Raw genomic sequence first — 17,461 nt, 5'->3', positions numbered from 1 at the left:
AGGAGGAGGAGGTTTCCAATCCGGGTGACCCTCACAGGGTAGAGTAGCTTTCCTTGATCCTCTGACTGGGGCTGATAAACTTCTGTGTGTTTGGGAATTGCCACAAGATTGCTGGCCCCACTCCCAGAGTACTTAGCAGGTGTGGATGGGGTGAGCAGTCTTCAGTCTGCAGCCAGGGGTGCAGTCAATGCTGAGGACTACCACTCAAGAGGACAGGGCCACCCTTTGTCCCCAGATCAATCTTGCTTCCCAATAGACCTGGGTGCAGGAATGGGGTTCCTCCACTTAGTAGCCCTCTCCCTCTCCCTACCCCCTAGTGACTCCCTGCCCGCCCTCCCCATATACCCTGGCTCCCCCGCCCCCTTCCCCCCTTCCAACCCTGATGGGGATAAGTGGGGACTGGTGGTTCCAGAGCCCCTCAACCTGCAATGACCAGGTAAAACACTGGACTCCAGGTACATTTGAAATGCAGATAAATGATAATTTTTTACTCAAAGTGTGTCCCGTGGATCTTAAGGGACATACTAGCACTAAAACTTTATATGTTGTTTATCTGCAATTCAAGCAGAACTAGACATGTGTACTTACATTTGCTAACTTTGGCAATTCCACCTGAATCCCCCCAGGGGCTCCTTTCAGGTCCTCTGACTGACATCCCTTTACCTTTGTTTCTGCAGGAGATCGAGGTCTCCCTGGGACTCCAGGTGTGTAACCTTCCATGACCTCCCTCTGGCCCTGGGGGTGTTAGTGCTGCTATCTCCCAGCTGCCTGCTTCCAAAGGACATGGGGGCTGAGGTCTTCTTGTGTATCCACAGGTATCCCTGGGCTCTTGGGCCACCCAGGTCCAGAAGGACCAAAGGGACAAAAAGGCAGCGTGGGTAAGAGCCTCTTTTTCTATTCATTCATTTGGGAAACATTCATTAAATGCCTGCTGTGTTCCTGACCCAGTTTCAGGGAACATCAGTTAACACAGAAGAGAGGCCCCTGCAGCTGTGTCACTTCCATTTGGGTGGGGGGGAGACAATAAGCAGGGTAGGGGGCCAGTGTGAAGTGGGAAAGACTGAACTGGAGGAGGCTGGGAGTCAGGGCTGAGGGTGAGTTACATAGGGAGGTCAGGGAGCAAAGACTTGAAGAGAGAGGGAGCCAGGCGCCAGATCTGGGGAAGCATGTCAGGCAGGGGACAGCCAAGGCCAGTCCCAAGGGCAAGTTCAAGGAGCAGTTCAAAGAGCTCCAGGAGGCCAAAGAGATGTTGAGAAGAGTGGGCCGTTGGGGCCCTGAGACCAGCATAAGATGCCAGTCTTTCCGGGAGCGAGCTGAGAAGCCATGTGCAGGTTTGGGGCAGAGCTGGAACATAATCTACTCACATTTTAAAAGGTCACTCTGGCTTCTGGATTGAGCCAAGACTGCAGGGGCTAGTGGGGATCAGGGGCCAGGGAAGAGGCTCCAGGCCAGAGTTCTGTCAGTGAGAGGTGCCTCTGGGACCCACCCTAACTGTGACACTGGCCATTCCTATCTTTAGGAGATCCTGGCATGGAAGGACCCATGGGCCAGAGAGGGCGAGAGGGCCCCATGGGACCTCGTGGTGAACCAGGGCCTCCTGGGTTTGGAGAGAAAGGGGACAGAGGTAAGAGGCCATTCCTTCACGGGGAGGTTTCTGGTTTTGTTTGTTTGTAGTGGCTGGGGATAGAAACCAGGGCCTCAGGAGTGCCAGGCAAACATACCACAGCTAAGCCACACCCTCAGCCCCGGTCCTCCTTCTTTCCATCTGTCCCCTTTCCTCCTCCCTTCAGTTGAGCACTCTCCTTGAGCTGGGCCTGTGCCAGGCCCTCTGGAGAGAGAAGACTAATCATGGGGCTTGAGAGAGGATATGGTCCAGGCCTAGGGCCTAGGAACAGCTGTGATTCCTGGAACCCAAAGAGGCCTCAGTGAAATGTCCTTCCAAGAGCAGGGTGGAGGGAGGAGGGAGGTCACGGTGGACAGCTGAGGGCAGGCTGGGCTTGTCAGACAGCACAGGGGGGTGGGGTTCAGCAGGACAGAGGGCAGGAAAGCCCCAGGCACAGGCCCAGCACTGGGGGGGGGGGCTCCCCGGGGAGCTTTTGTGATTTAGATCCTGAAACCTGAAGCTGTATTGATGTGGGGAAACTAAGACAGACCCTAGAAATCCTCTAATGCCCAAAGGCTAAGCAGGAAGATGTATTTTTTGTTTCACTCTCTCTTAAAAATGTTTCTCAACCAGACAAAGCCAATATTTTTGGAGTGCCTCCCAGGTGCCAGACTTCATGGAAAATTAAGGCTTGGGGGTAGAAACGGAAGGCATTTTTTCTGATTAGTGGCCTCAAAGAGGCACCAAATGGATCCTGGACAAATGGCAGGGAGGGAAGAGACACTGTGGACTGGGGGAGCAGCCGCCTCGGGGGAGGACTCTCTCAAAGTTCTTCTTCCTCCTTTTCTCCTCAGGAGCTACTGGTGAAGCTGGTCCTCAGGGCCCTCCTGGTGTCCCGGGTTCTGTGGGTCCAAAAGGTATGTCTGGTGCCCAGGACAGGATCCAAGCCAGGCCAGGGAGGAGCCACATCTAAGAGGATCACAGAGAAGCAGGCCCAGGGGTACCAGACAGAACTGGCCCCTGCCTAAGGCCAAAAAAAAAAAGAAAGAAAAAGAGAGAGATGACAGAGTCCCTGAGGGTCAAGACTGGGCCTATAACTTTAGCCCCATAACGGGGTTGGAGCCACATTTTCTTCTCTACAGTGGCCACCTTATGTGGTCCTTAAGCGGTAGATGGACCATGCAGGAAATCAGAAGTCGATTTTGTCCACTGACTGGGGCCCAGCTACACACATCAGAAACAGCACATCTGGACGACCCAGGGAGAATGGGCCCCTTCTCACAGTGTGATGCCTATCTGGCCACCTGCCCTCTAACTTTTGTCCCAGTTTAAATTTCTTACTCTGACCAGGAAGGAGCAAGGGTCCCTTGACACTCTCCACCCTGCCCACCTGCAGCCTCCTCCTAAGAAGGAGATTGCACTGGGATCCCTCCTGTACTGTCTTACGTGGGTCCTGGCAAGGACCGCTCTGGGCGGACAACACATACCCACACAGCCCTCAGCTGGAGATGAGCTCCCTCCACACCCACCTGCCCTTCACCATGAGTCAGGAGCCCCTGCCTGCATCTGACTCTGCTGATTGTCTCGTCCTTCTTCTCAGGTTCCAGTGGCTCTCCTGGACCCCATGGCCCCCCAGGTCAGTGTGCTGCTTCTTGTAAATTGATGCTATTTATGGGCAAAAGGCGGGGTGGTGGTGTTAAAAGGAAAACTAAACATTTTTCAAATAAAAGAAGCAATTACAGGGTTGGGGTTCAAGCCTCCTGAAGACACAAAACTCAAGTCTAGGCATGTGTCTCCTGCAGCTGAGCTCAGGGGCCCTCATGAGCTCTGTCCAGGTCTGGTCTGAGACCTGGCATGGGTCTCAGACTCACCAGCAGCTTTGGCAATGGGAGATTCCCATCCTCCTTTCACCTGAGCCAGTGCCTAGGCCCCACCCTGCTTCCACCCCTGAGAGCCAAAGAGCTCTTCCTGCTGTCCTGAGGATCTCAAGCTGCAGCCAATGTCTGTGCCTGGGTCCTGTGAGGTGTTCCTATGCTCAGGGCCTGATCAGCAGGGTCAAGAAAGTTGGGCCAGTTTAGCAGGGACATGGGGAGGAGCGCAGGGAAAGCAGCCGTAGACTTGATTCTAGGGTGTGTGGACCTGGGTGGTGTACACAACTGTAGCATGCATGTGCACAAACACACGTGTGCATCCATCCTTTCCAAAGATGGGACACTCATCCACCTGTATGCCTTCCTTCGCTGGCAGGTTCTATAGGTCCCCAAGGGCTCCGAGGTGAAGTGGGACTCCCTGGTGTCAAAGGTAAGCTGGGGGGAAGAGTACATCATCCTGGGATCAAGAAGGAGGTCTGGGAGGACAGGGGACGGGAGGTAGGGGTTGGGTCTGATGGACAGGTGACGCCCACAGCAAGTGCAGCTGACATATGGGAGAGTGGGGGTGATGAGGTCAGCATGGAGGAAAAGCTGTCTTCAGAGATAGACATTGACCCTTCTTGGTTGTCCCTGCGAGGCCCTTTAAACAAGATGTCCATTTCCTTTTCAGGCGACAAAGGACCTATGGGACCACCAGGACCCAAAGGTATATGCTGCTCAGTCATTACCATAGTCTTCTCTACTCCTGGGCACTCAGATGTGACCCCTGGTGAAGGGTTTGAGAACCCATAGGACTCTGGCTCCTGGACCTTGGGACTGAGAAGGAATGAGAGTGTCCTCTTATCCAGCCCCTTGGGGAAACTGAGGCACAAAGAGGGGAAACAAAGTACCATCACCACATGTCCATGTGTAGTGAGGATGCCCATTCTGAGGTGTCTGTCCTCTGGTCTGGTCCTCTTTGTGCCCAGGGCACCGTGTGTGCTCCAGCAGGGACTGGGAGTCTGTTTGTGGGTGGGACCTGACCCGACAAGAGCTCAAACCTGCTCCTGCAACTTCACCAACGCCACATTCCTACCAGTATCCTGCTGGTGGGAGCCTACAAGTGTAAGGAGAGCCCATGGGTCCCTGTGACTGGGGAGATTGTTTTCCTTGTTCACAACTAATGACGTCCTCACCTTGTTTTGTTTTAGGTGACCAGGGTGAGAAAGGACCTCGAGGCCTCACAGGTCAGTCCTCTATAGGAATCTACTTTAGTTCATTCATGACTTTTAAGTCTATTGTTCAGTGGAGATGGAAAAAAATACAGAAGGAGACAGAATGTCTCTCAAGACTTTCAGGAAACTTGCCTTCTAGAAAAAGCCGAGAAGATAGAATAAGGCCATAAATGGGGGTCAAACACTCTTCAAAATGCACAGTCCCAACAATAGATACTTGGTACAAAAGGGGGGTATCTACTCATCTGTGACCCTCTGGATGAATCCAGTTGGGAAAATTAATAAGCAAATTCCAGAGTGGAAGAAAATGTGTGCCACTGCATCTGCTCAGCCACTTACCGCCTGCCAACTGGCATCATTAAAAAGGACATTGATGGTAATGATAATTTGACCACAAAGGTTAGCTTTCTGTTTCCAAGGAAATTGGGTTCATACACAAGTCCCTTCAGATCAAGTGTGGATTCTGGGTCAATCTGTGCCTACTTCCAGGGGGAGCAGGGGTCTTTGGCCTTGGAATCAAAGCAGCAATTGCTTCCCACCTCCTCTATGTGGAGAGGAGGCAGGCATCTTGGGCTGTGGGAGGAAGTGGGCTCGTGCTACCACGTTCAAAGCACACATTAGCTTGCCAGCCTCCAACCAGCTGGTCCTCTGTCCTGTGCAGGCGAGCCTGGAGTGAGAGGTTTGCCTGGAGCGGTGGGCGAGCCCGGAGCTAAAGGAGCAATGGGTAAGTGTCCCAAAGAGTGTCTGCCTATTCCAGAGCTCATCACGGCCCTGTAGAAATTCTTCTTCTAGAGCTGCCGCTGCAGCTCTCTTTCCCCTGCCCACCCTTGGGCAAGTCCCCCTCTTTGGTCATTTCTGGGTCTGAGGATTCCTCTGGGGCTCAGCAAGCTGCAGTTCTCTGTGGGTTTCTCACTGCTCTAGGTCAGGCTTGGCAGGGTGTGGCCCATCATCCTGGCTCCTGCCTGGAAGTCAAGGCAAAGACAATTGAGGTCCCTTGGGACTCCCAGTGTCCCACCCCAGGATGAGCTTCACAACCAGATCCAGGTGGCCACCCTATGGCTGGCTACCCTTTGCTGCCTGACAGCCAGGGCATACAAGCTGGCTGAGGACCTGCAGAGGACCAGGCTGGCTGAGAACCATGGTGTCTCGAGGCTTATGCCCCCCTCCCCCACTAAGGACGCACCACCTTCACTTGTTCATTTCACTAGCTCTTGGCAAGCACTGACTGTTGGCAGGACAAGTAAGACACTTTGCTCCCTCAAGAGGAGATAAAGCTTACAAGAAGGGACAGGGGCCAATGAAAGGCCCCAAATACTATGGTTAAGTAATGGAGGAAGAGATTTCTCCCAACCAGAAGGATGGAGGAGATGGCATTTCAGATGGTTCTAAAAACTTAGGAAGATTTTCATCCTGATCAGCGTGGAAAATAATCCATGCAGACACAATACGAGTAAAGACAGAGAGTAGAGGCACAGTCCCGAAGTACACCATCTCAGATGGGGTTAGGATAGCAGATAACTGGAGCAGAAAGCAGAGGAGACAAGAACTGGAAGACCTTGACTTCCAGGACCTCAAGGAAATGAGGTGAACACTTATGAGCCCTCAGCCCTCGCAGTGGGATGGGAGCCCTGGACCACTCTCAGCAGGCACATAGACCGTGGCTGGCTTAGGAGAAGCCTATCTCCAGAAGGTGGGACAAAGCAGGCTCTCCTGCAGTCAACACCATAGAGAGGGTTTGGAGGGCTCCCACCTGGGAGACCTCAAGCTCTGAGGCTACTGGGACAGGAAGGAAGTCACAGAAATAGCTCCAGGGGTCCATGGACTGATGAACTTTGCTTTTCTGCTTGCTCAGGTCCTGCTGGCCCTGATGGACAACAAGGCCCAAGAGGTTGGTTACTGATTTCCTGTCTTCACTCGCACCTGCCCATGTCTCCCATTCCCTGCCCTACCTATGTCCCTGCATGGGTCCCCAGTTCCCTTCTTCATAATGCCACATGCATTTGGCATGTGGAAGTGTGCCTGTCCACTTCTTGTTCCCCTCCTCCTTCCTGCCCACCAGCAGGACAGTCAGGAAAATCCCAGAGGCCTTGGCTCTGAGGCACTGGTGGTCAGCTCTCCTCAGGGAAACCCTTTCTCATTGCCCATGCTCTCTCCAGGTGAGCAAGGCATGATGGGGATGCCTGGAACCCGTGGCCTACCAGGACCTGCTGGAGATCCAGGAAAGCCAGGTAACAGGGCAGGAAGAGGGAGCCACACCCTGCTGGTTTTCAGGTGGAGATGTGCAGAGGTGTGTGGGCATCTGTTTAGGGGTGTCATGGGATCACATGTTGTGTGTATATACATGAGTGTATACCAGTGCACCCTCACGTGCCTTATCCCCTTTACCTCCAACAGCTCAGCAGAAAACTCACACAGCAGGTGGTGCTGTGCGTGGTGACTGCAGGGCCCTGGCCACTTAGAGCCACCAAGTGTGGCACTTGGGAGAGAGGGATTAACAACTGAAAGCAAGGAATTCTAGAAAAGGGCAAGGATACTTAAAATTGCACACTCGCATGCTGCCAGCTTGATGTCTTGCTCCTTTGGGCCTTTCCCATTCTGTCGTGCTTTCCTGGGGCCATACCTGGTCCCTACCAGTCAGAGGAGAAAAGCCCTCATTAGAGTTTCCACTAAGGGCCAAGCAAGAGCAGGATCCTTAAGGCGGCAAGAAGAACAGATCAAAAAGAGCCCAGAGCCTGGTGTCGTGGCCCAGGCCTATAATCCCTGCAAATCTTAAGGCTGAGGCAGGAGGACCATAAGTTCAAAACCAGCCTCAGCAACTTAGCAATGCCCTAAGCAACTCAGTGAGACCCTGTCTCTAAAAAACATTCAAAAAGGGCTGGGATGTGGCTCAGTGATTAAGAACCCTGGGGTTCAATCCCTGGTACCCCCCCAAAAAAAAAGCCAAGAAAGTTGTGTGGTTACAGCAGGTGGCCATTCATCAGGGGTCACGGAGGGCAGGGGGACACCTAGCTGGTATGTGCAAGTGTAGCGCTAAGGGAGGGAACCTGGGGCAGTATTTGGGGGTCTGTCAGTATGTGTTCTGGTGTTCTGGGTCCTTGGCTCTCAGATTTCATAAGATTTGTGGACCCAAAGAAGTTTAGAATCAGTGCCTGAGGAAGCACTGGCTTGCTTCACTGAAAAATTGAAAGAATTGCTCTCTGTCCAGTGCTGGAGGGCCCTGGACACCCTAGTGTGAGGCTTGTCCTGTACCCACTGACCCCTCCACTGCCATGTCCACCTGCCCCTGCAGCTGAGGACAGCCTCTAGCACCTCAACTCTCACCCCTGTGTCTTGTTTTCTGCAGGTCTCACAGGACCCCAGGGACCTCAGGGTGAGTCACGGGGTCAATCCCATTTCTTTCCAGGATAGCCACTTTGGCCAGAACTTTTCTCCAATCACCTGAGAGTGTCCTCCCCTTTCCCCAATCCCCCTTCCACAAGGAGACTTGAGAAGAGAAAGAAAAACATACACAGAACAGCCTAACACACCATTCTGGTAACGATGAGGTTGGATGGTGAGCGCTGCTCTGTCTGACTGGTCTGTCTCTCCCGGTGCAGGAATGCTCCAGAGCAGCTCTGTGGGGGCTGCTGCTGGGCAGGAGCTCTGGTGATCGACACAGGCTCACGTTCCTCACTAGCATGGAGGGAGTGGCCGTCATCCCCACCTTGTTTCATGTTCTCGTTTTTTGTCCAAGTCCATCCTATAATTATCCATCTGGATTTGAGAAATCATCTCCACACTCAGCCCTTCATTTCCTAAAGGAAATTAGGCAAGGATTTCAAATGAAACCACACAGCAGGGTCCCAGACACTACATGCTCAGTGACATCCTCAGATGCTCAAAAGCGAGCAGGAGCACTGCAGGCCAGCCCCAGCCTGGGGGAACAGGGGGGCTTTGGCTGCTTTGCAGGTACCAGGAGCTCACAACCCAGTGGGACTGGAATCCCCCAGAGCAGAGCTCATGGGCTCAGCCTACCTCAAGCCCAGCTTTTGCCCAATTTCCCAGAGAGGGACGGGCCTCAGGGCAAGAGGCTCCCTCAGGGGCTGCCTGGGCTAACGCTGAGGGCCAGGTAGTATTTCTCAGGGCTTCAACCAGCAGCCAGTGTGGCTATGCTGAGTGACAGAGAGCGTGGTACTGCCCCAGGCTGTCTGGAATGTTGGGACCTTAATTATCCTGACTGACATGTTTTTAATCACCTCAGGACTTCCTGGGACCCCTGGCCCTCCGGGGACTAAAGGTAAGTGATTTTCCAAATGAGATGTGCTTTCTTTTCACTAGTCATTTTTGCAAAAGGGAGGCCCCTCTCTGGCCAGAGCCTGGACCAACAGTGGCATCTAGTGGCTCCAGCAAATGCTGAGAGATGGGAGCCCCATGGTCCATGCTGAGCAACCAGGCCCTAGGTCCTTAGGCCTCCTCCTCCACTCCACCTCCTCACCCCACACCAGAGCCTCACTGTTGGTTCCAGTCAGTCATGGCAGGAAGATCAGGAAGGGAGATGCCCACCTCCAAAACTTCTTATTCCCTGATTTTCTTTTAAATGCCCCATTCATGCCTCCTCCCCCTTGCTTAGGCTTAGTCCCCAATAATGTGACTCTTAACCAGGCTGGAAGACATGGTTGGTCTTGTTCTTCACACAGGCCTCAGTGTGACTAGGTCCACCAGGTCCTCCTGAGAGGTGGCTCTGTGAGAGTGTTAGAATGCTATTAAAATGGTAAATGCCCTGCAGACAAGCCTTGAGCAAGCCCAGAGATACACAGTGTTCCTTCTGTCCCTGTGACCCAGCTCCTGAATCCTGATGCTCTATAGCTGTACTCTGTCATGAGCCACTGTCACCCCTGGTGGGACCCTCGAAACAACCATTTTCCAGAAACTACTTCCGACAACTGATTGGGCCAAGGAGTTCTTACAGGATAAATAAATGTAACCCTAAAATAATGACAGCCAAGGTCATCTACCCCAGACATATCTGAGTCCATAGATTTATTAGTGAATGGATGAAAATGATTTGGTGAGCCCCTAATTACCCTCCTGACCAATCTTCCTTGTCCTCCCCAGGTGAACCTGGCACTCCAGGCAAGATAGTGACTTCAGGTAGGAAGGTCTGGGAGGGCCCTCCTTATGGTGTCTTTCTCTTTCCTGTGTGGTGCACCTGCCCTGGCTCTGCCTTTGTGTCCTCCAAGAAGCACTGGTTGGGAAGCATGGCGCTTGGGGTGGGATGTGGCTGTGAGGTCTTTGGGCCAGCAGGCAGGCAAGGGGGGGAGTTCAGAGGTGAAGAGAGGCACAAGTGCCAGTCTGTCTGGCCCACAACCTGCTAGGGTTGCCAGAGCCTCAGAGCCAGAAAGTGGGGCTCAGGGTTCATGTGTCTCTGTTTCCAGGTGGATCATCAACAATCACTGTCCCAGGCCCCCCAGGGCCTCCTGGAGCGATGGGACCCCCAGGGCCCCCAGGTACCCCAGGTCAGTCTGTTTTCTTGTTTTGCCCAATCAGCAGCATGCTGTGGTTGCATTTGACTCTAGCCATGCTTGCTCGAATCCTGAAACCCAGGGGAGGAGCCTGAGAAAGAGAGTGAGGAGGGCTGAGAGACAGACCCTGGTGTTCATGGTCAAGGAGGCAGATCAGCTATCCTGCCTCACAGGAGAGGAGGCCAAATAGCATTTGTAGATGGGAAGGCTGAGGCTCAGAGCAGGTAAATGATGCACCTAAGGTCACACAGCCAAGAAGCAGCAGGCCAGAACATTCTGCCTCTAAAGTTTAAGAGCAGTTAGAACTAGATCAGTGAGCCCATAGTTTTTTCTTTGAAAATGGGCATCAAGGGCAACACAAATGCTAGTGATTATTAGCAGAAAATATCCCAAACCTTCCAGTCACATGGGATGGTTACAAAACCATGAAGACTTTTGGAGAAAGTTGTCAGGAGTTATTGGTAAGCATTTAAAAGAACTTGATATGTGCTTTGTGGTTACAACTATAATTTTGAAAGATGCAAAAAAATTGATGGAAGGAAATAAAATGCTCAGAAGCTAAAGAATAATGGATAGTTTTTTCCTTCCAAAATTCCCATTATCTTGTCACATATTTTTAGTTGCTTAAAATATTTATGAAGGGCTGAGGATGTGGCTCAGAGGTAGAGCATGTGCTTAGCATGTGTGAGGCCCTGGCTTCAGCCACCACCATCACAAATAAATAAATATTTGTGAAGTACATAACTTAATACAAATAATGCAAGTATATACCAGCCTTCCCTCCTGATGAGCTCCAGTGAGAGGAGGTCAGTGGGGACATGTGTAAGTCCCTAACCACTGAGAACAGCCCTGACTACCCTCAGGATTCCTGGCACCTGTCAGAGAGGTCTCTGGACTGGCCTCAAATTGCTTATTGCTCTCAAAATAAACAAGTCACCCCCTCTGGGCCACTGGGCCACACCTTGTGAGGGTTACACATGGACCTGGGTACCTCCCCTTTCTTCCTGTGACCTAGAGGTGTGATTTAGCCTTTTCTTCCCTGACCCCATCTCCAGGTCCTGCTGGCCCCGCTGGTCTCCCAGGACAGCAAGGTATGTCACACCCTGAAAGACTTCAGACTGTGGCTCTGGTCAGGGGACTCTCTTCCCAGGTGGGGCTTGGACCCCTGTACTTGGGAGGAAAGGAGCAGGAGGGTGGGTGGGGCTCTTCCCCTGGGGCCTTGCGAGGCCTGAGCTGCAAAGAGAACTACCGGCTCTCACCTCCTTCCATGTTTCTCAGAAATTCGGGATCCTCAGGACGGGGGATTAAAGCTCTTTGGCCCCCTGCTCAAGGTTGAACTCTGGCTAGACCCTCGTAATCATGCGGCTGTCAAGAGATTTATCCAAATATCCAAAAATAGCCAGGTTTAGGGAAAGCTGGCCCAAGGCCTCCTGGGGAGTTTTGGCTTCAGAAGGAATTGTCCTTTATCAGCACACTGGCCCTGCTCACTTGCCCTTGGCACTGCCCTCCCTCAGCTCTGCCCCACCTTGGCTCTGGCCCCTGTGACCACTGCAAAGGGAAAGCAGTGGCCGGTCACTGCCGGGGTGCCCACCTAACTCTGTACCCCCCACAGGTCCACGAGGGGAGCCAGGACTTGCGGGTGAATCCTTCATCAGTTCTAGCAGCTCCATCTCCGAAGTCCTCTCTGCTCGTGAGTGCCACCATTCTCTAGGGCAGGTGACATTGCGGGCAGGAGTGGGAGAGATGGCAGCTGCATCAGTGAGTCATCCGCATCCCCGAGGGCCCGATGTGAGGGTGACCACATCTTACGCAATGCAGTGAGAGCTCAGAAGAACAGCAGGGCTTGTCTGGTGTGGAGGCTCAGTCACTGGGGATGCAGCAGCTGTCAGAGGCTCTGGGATTTCAGAAGACCAGGGTCAGGCCAGGCCTTGGGAGCGAGTATGGCTGGCGGGAGTAGCACATCCCCCACTCAGAGAGGGCAGCGGCTAGGCTCTGTGATTCTCAGCCACAGGCCCAGGCTGGCACGGCTGGCTCTTGCAGCCGCCTGTCTACGAAGTCCTTTCCAGAGCCCAGGTGGAGTTACAGGTGCCTTCCACCTGGACACCGGACATGACATGCCAAGCTATAAAACAATACCCCCACCCTGGTCAGGCCCTCATCGTGTGCTTGAGTTGTGTTGGGGACTTAGCATTCAGTGGCATTTTATGCTAAGATGCCACCGTAATGTAAGTTGGCTGTGGTTCACAGGGAGGAAATCAAGGCTGAACTTGCCCAGAGTCACCAGCCGCATATGCAGGATAAAGATTTGATCCCTGCTTTCTAGGGGAAGGCCAAGAGGCATCAAAACCCAAGCTTTTACCCAACTCCCTACTTACTTTTAGTTGCCAGGAAGTTTGACTGCAGCCCCACCCTGCCCCTGAGGGAAAGGCACCATCAGCAAATGGGGTCCCAGAGGGTCCTGTGCCAAGACCCACGGCCTGGTCCCTGGGGCATGAATGTAACCTGGCCGCCTGAGGCTGACCATGCTGGTGGGCAGTCAGGAGCAGGGCAGAGAACAGCCTGGCCACTGCTTTCTCTCAATTCTGTTTTCTTCTCTCTACAGAAGGTCTTGATTTACGAGGTCCCCCAGGCCCACCTGGGCCACGTGGGCCACCAGGTGAGCAACTCAGGGATCTTGAAGGCACTTAGTAAGGAAGCCTAGATCCTGCTCTCGGGGTGAATTGGCCCCCTGAGCTCACTGCTTCCTCTTACTCACTCTCTTTTGCAGGGCCTGCCATCCCCGGCCCTCCAGGACCCCGAGGACCTCCAGGTGAGAGCTAGGCTCCCTGCAGGAGTGGGGAAGGGAGGTAACAGGGAAGGGAGGTAACAAGAAAGGGGGTGCCCTCCAGCCTGGTTTTTAGGAAAGAGCTCCCTGTCTCCTCTTCCTCTCAGGCAGAGGGCCCCTGTCCCACCTCTTGGCACTAATGCATCTTGGGGGCTCCTCTTTCTAGGAGAAGGCTTGCCAGGCCCACCAGGCCCACCAGGATCTTTCCTGGCTGACTCAGGTAATGTTGTGGCATTGAGTCACACCTGTCCCTGCCCTAGCCCTGGCATGATCCAGGGTCACAGCCTCATGACCTTCCAGACCTATTGGCTAGGCATCCTCCTTCTGCCTCTCCATGGGGGTTGTGTCTGCATAATTATCCTGCTTCTTGCTGCACAAGGGGAGATTAAACCATGCCAGCCCAACCACCCTGGCCTGAGGGAGCAGCAGCTCTGCCCCAGGGGAGTTCCTGAAGTGACTGGGGAGGCCTGGGTCTCGTCCTCAAGGATCCTAGGTCTGAAAAAGTAACAGGACACATGCACATGAAATAAATGCTAACAGTTTAGCAAAGGAACTTATGGAAATAAACTTGGAGCAAAGATCAGGCCAGAACTCGTCCCTTGTGGATGATCCATCCATCCATTCATCTTATCACTCATTCATTTTTATACCCAACCTCTCAACCATACAAACATGCAAACACCCATCCTTATAGCCATCTGTCAAGTGTTGACTGAACATCTACACCATGCCAGGTGCTGTGCTGTGCGCTGCTTCCTCAGCACACCACTGTGTCTGCACTCAAACTGCTTCTTTCCTCTACAGAAAACTTCTTCTCTGGCCCTCCAGGCCCACCTGGCCCCCCAGGCCCCAAGGGAGACCCAGGTGAGAGCAGTGTCCCAGGGAGACCAGGAGCCAGTATGAATCCCCTGCTTACCCACCTGGTGGCTAGGAGAGTTTAGATGAGGCTGCCTGAGCATGGAGGGGCATTTCCCCATCCTCCTGCCAGGTCCCTTTAGGGGCTCAGGAGCCTGCAGCAGGGGGCGGGAGTGTGGGGAGGAGTCAGAACCTCTGTAAAGAAATTCCCCGCCTCCTCCTCCTCTGACCTGGTGGAGCCCCAGGTTCTGCATCTGCTGCAGCACTGGTGCCCCCATCTCCTCCTCCATGTTAGTCGGTGTCTCACAGCTCTCTGCCTCCTTCCCTCAGGTCCCCCAGGCCCCCGAAGACATCAAGGTACAGTAGAGCTGGCATCAAACACAACCAGGAATAGGGGTGGGGTGGCAAGAGCTTTGAGCTTACAGGAAGTACAATTGGTTCATGTGAGTCAGAGTAGATCCCAGTGCCTCCAGGGGTGGCTGAGTATTTGCATTTGTGCAGGCAGCTCAGGTGCACGCAAGTGTGCAGCCAGCACTGACTGCCCAAAGTGGAAGTCAGCCCAGCAGTCATGGATCTTGGGGGCTTCCAACATGGGGTGGGATTGGGAGGAGAGTGAACCAACTGTCCCCTCTTGGAGTGTCCCTCAGGCGAGCAGGGTCTCTGGGCATTCTTAGCCTCAGTTAAGTGCTGTGCATCGCCCCTTCCAGCTCTGCCCAGGGACTCTCCCAACCCTGGCTGACTGTACTGTGTGTTCATGGCTTTCAGGTTCCAGTTCCCTGGCATTTGACCTACAGGGACCACCAGGCCCACCTGGCCCACAGGGACCCAAAGGTAACAAAGGTCATTGAGGGTGTAGTCAAGAAGGTGGTGAGGAGGTAGAAGAGAGGACAGGTGGAGGGAGATAGAGACAAGGACGTAGAGGACAGTCTCTGCCCAAACAGAGCTCATGGCATCATTACAGTAATAAGACCAAGAACCATACACTAAGTGTAGTTGGGTTCAAGCAGGGAAGTCTACCCGGAGGAGGGGACACAAACAAGGCTTCACTTTTGGATTGCAGGTGATCCCGGTGTCCCAGGGGCTCCTGGCATCCCCGGAGTTCCCTCTCAAGGTAAGAACAAAAGGTGACCCAAGTCCCTCTCCCTACTTCAAGTGAGAATGATCATTCCAATGAGGACATTGATCTATTTGTTCGTTAACTTAGCCATGATTCAGTACTGAGTCAGTGCCTCCTCGTGGGTGAGGATCAAGTGCTGACTTTCACGCTACAAGCTGGTGGGATGAGAGGGAAGCACAGGTTCTGCTAAAGACATCTAAAGATAACTAACAATGCCAGGTGACAAATGGCCCCTTGTGTTATGGGTGATCAGAGAGAAGGGAAATTCTGTGAGGTGGTGAACAGGTTGCTGTAAGAAATGGGAATTTAGCCTGGGACAACTCCCATCTCTATGCCCCTCAAAGAGGTGGCCCTTCTCTTGGCCACTGTCCTATTTCTCCCACTGAGAAAGTCCCTCCCTCCTCAGGGAGCCTGGGTCTGACCCTAGGGCCAAGAAACCAAGTCAGGACACTTTCTCTTCCCTGCAGGGGGATCATCAAGCACCATGTATGTGCCAGGCCCACCTGGACCACCAGGGCCCCCTGGGCCTCCAGGCTCCCTCAGCAGCTCCGGCCAGGAGATTCAGCAGTACATCTCTGAATACATGCAGAGTAAGTGGCCGGCATCCCATGCCAGGGGTCTGAATAAGGCAGCAGTGGCCAGGGGGTTGGGGACACAGGGAGCACCCATGGAGCCTGTCCTGTAGGTCAGTGAGTGCCCCAACCCCTGTCCACACACGCAGCCTCATCCTCTCCCCACCTGGAGGTCCAAATGCACACACAGCACACTTATGTGTGTGCATTACTCTGCATCCCGGTACGTGGGTGGTTTACCAAGTGGGTGGCCAATGGAGTCATATTGGTCCACAGCCCTTATGGGCCACCCGACCCAACACAGGCCTCAGTTTCTCTATCAGTATCAAAGGAGCCTAAGCTCCCTGCAGGCCCTGCTTTGAGCTCGTGTGTGGGGTGGCCCCCACATACTGCAGTTCTCCTCCATGGAGAGAACCAGCTTGACTTTATATCATTCCTTTGTTGGCAGGTGACAGCATTAGGTCTTATCTATCTGGAGTACAGGGTCCCCCAGGCCCACGAGGTCCTCCGGGGCCTGTCACCACCATTACAGGAGAGACTTTTGACTACGCAGAGCTGGCAAGCCACGTTGTGAAGTACTTGCAGAGTAAGCCTGGTCCCACCCCTGGCTCGGTCATCATCTTCCCAAGGGTCCACTCCTGTTCCCTGAGTCTCATCTCTTAATTCTCTGTTTGCTTAGCCCTTGTGAGCATCTGGCCAGTGTGTTCCTAATCACAGGCCTTTCTTGTCTAGCTCATAAAAACGAATCCTTCATATTGGCAGTATCTGGAAGGAGTGAGACTAGATCTCATAGTGGAAAACAAACCACATTTCTTACCAAAATAATAATAACAACACTGAGAACCACCATTTGGGGCTTTTCTAAATGGGTGCTTTCTAAATGCCTGTAATGCCCCCCATTCATTCATTTCGCTCAAAGAGAAGTGACTGGTTGGGCAGGTATTTCAGGTCTGGATACACAGGATCTGCTTTAGGACCAGAGTAGGTCACCTGACGTCTTTCTTCTGCAGCTTCAGGGTACAGTATCACCTCTTCCTCGTCCTCCATCTCCTCCGAAGACATCCTGGCTGTGCTGCAGCGTGAGTCACCTGTGGGGGATGAGAGGGTGGGACCCTCCTTGCCGTCTCCAGACTCCACCTGTCATACACACCTTGTGAGGGCTTCAAACAGGAAGCAGTCCTTTTGAACAAGGAGCTGCTAACTCACTGCTCACTCTGCTTACTGAGACACAAACAAGCTGGAAAGTGCGAGGCAAATCTCCCCTCTCCAGACAATGCCAAGCAAGCAGGCAGGGGCCCCTCCAGGTGCCTGGAAGCTTGCTGACCCCCCTCTGAACCCCCCCCACACACACACACAGTGTGGGCCTGACAACCCAGAACTCACAACTGTCACTGGGAGCCAGACTGTGGCTGAGGAACCCCATGGCTGGGTGGGTCCTCACTAACTAGCACATCCTCTCCTTTCCAGGTGATGAAGTGCGTCAATACCTGCGTCAGTACCTGATGGGCCCTCGGGGTCCCCCAGGGCCACCAGGAGCTAGTGGAGATGGGTCCCTCCTGTCTTTGGACTATGCAGAGCTGAGCAATCGCATCATCAGCTACATGTCGAGTGAGTGTCTGCCCTCCTGGCCTGCCCTCTGCAGGCAGGGTGGTCAGGAAGGGCCTGCAATGAGGACCAGATATTGAACTTTGCTGAGATGCCCCAACTGACACCTCCTGCCAGGCTGCAGCAAACCCAGTAGGGGGAGCAGCTTTCACAGCTGTTCAAACCTGTAGCCCTAGAGCAAGTCAAAGAGTGTGGTGAGGGAGGCAAGATGAGCATGGAGTTTGCACTGGGCATGGCATACATGCTTGCACATCCCTATAACCCAGCAGGAGGATGACACTGGACAGATGCTGACCTGC

General features: G+C 53.4%; 1 protein-coding gene across 3 annotated transcripts in view; it reads left to right on the top strand.

Annotated features, from left to right (window-relative positions):
* Col17a1 (collagen type XVII alpha 1 chain) overlaps positions 1 to 17,461 on the top strand; it is a 48,657-nt gene that overhangs the window by 26,886 nt on the left and 4,310 nt on the right. For all 3 annotated transcript variants that reach the window (XM_015494757.2, XM_015494756.2, XM_048807282.1), the window contains 28 exons: positions 678 to 704; positions 816 to 878; positions 1,520 to 1,624; positions 2,458 to 2,520; positions 3,204 to 3,239; positions 3,851 to 3,904; positions 4,145 to 4,180; positions 4,665 to 4,700; positions 5,350 to 5,412; positions 6,541 to 6,576; positions 6,845 to 6,916; positions 8,032 to 8,058; positions 8,929 to 8,964; positions 9,783 to 9,818; positions 10,103 to 10,183; positions 11,245 to 11,280; positions 11,802 to 11,879; positions 12,792 to 12,845; positions 12,957 to 12,998; positions 13,180 to 13,233; positions 13,818 to 13,877; positions 14,199 to 14,225; positions 14,634 to 14,699; positions 14,929 to 14,979; positions 15,453 to 15,575; positions 16,006 to 16,143; positions 16,568 to 16,636; positions 17,025 to 17,165. In XM_015494757.2, coding sequence (XP_015350243.1) covers positions 678 to 704; positions 816 to 878; positions 1,520 to 1,624; positions 2,458 to 2,520; positions 3,204 to 3,239; positions 3,851 to 3,904; positions 4,145 to 4,180; positions 4,665 to 4,700; positions 5,350 to 5,412; positions 6,541 to 6,576; positions 6,845 to 6,916; positions 8,032 to 8,058; positions 8,929 to 8,964; positions 9,783 to 9,818; positions 10,103 to 10,183; positions 11,245 to 11,280; positions 11,802 to 11,879; positions 12,792 to 12,845; positions 12,957 to 12,998; positions 13,180 to 13,233; positions 13,818 to 13,877; positions 14,199 to 14,225; positions 14,634 to 14,699; positions 14,929 to 14,979; positions 15,453 to 15,575; positions 16,006 to 16,143; positions 16,568 to 16,636; positions 17,025 to 17,165 — 1,710 coding nt within the window. The remainder of the gene's footprint in view (positions 1 to 677; positions 705 to 815; positions 879 to 1,519; positions 1,625 to 2,457; positions 2,521 to 3,203; positions 3,240 to 3,850; positions 3,905 to 4,144; positions 4,181 to 4,664; positions 4,701 to 5,349; positions 5,413 to 6,540; positions 6,577 to 6,844; positions 6,917 to 8,031; positions 8,059 to 8,928; positions 8,965 to 9,782; positions 9,819 to 10,102; positions 10,184 to 11,244; positions 11,281 to 11,801; positions 11,880 to 12,791; positions 12,846 to 12,956; positions 12,999 to 13,179; positions 13,234 to 13,817; positions 13,878 to 14,198; positions 14,226 to 14,633; positions 14,700 to 14,928; positions 14,980 to 15,452; positions 15,576 to 16,005; positions 16,144 to 16,567; positions 16,637 to 17,024; positions 17,166 to 17,461) is intronic.

This window comes from Marmota marmota, unplaced genomic scaffold (genome assembly GCF_001458135.2).
Source record: "Marmota marmota marmota unplaced genomic scaffold, marMar, whole genome shotgun sequence".
NCBI lineage: Eukaryota > Metazoa > Chordata > Mammalia > Rodentia > Sciuridae > Marmota > Marmota marmota.
The sequence above is the reverse complement of the archived record's forward strand: the minus strand, read 5'-3'. Positions and strand labels throughout refer to the sequence as shown.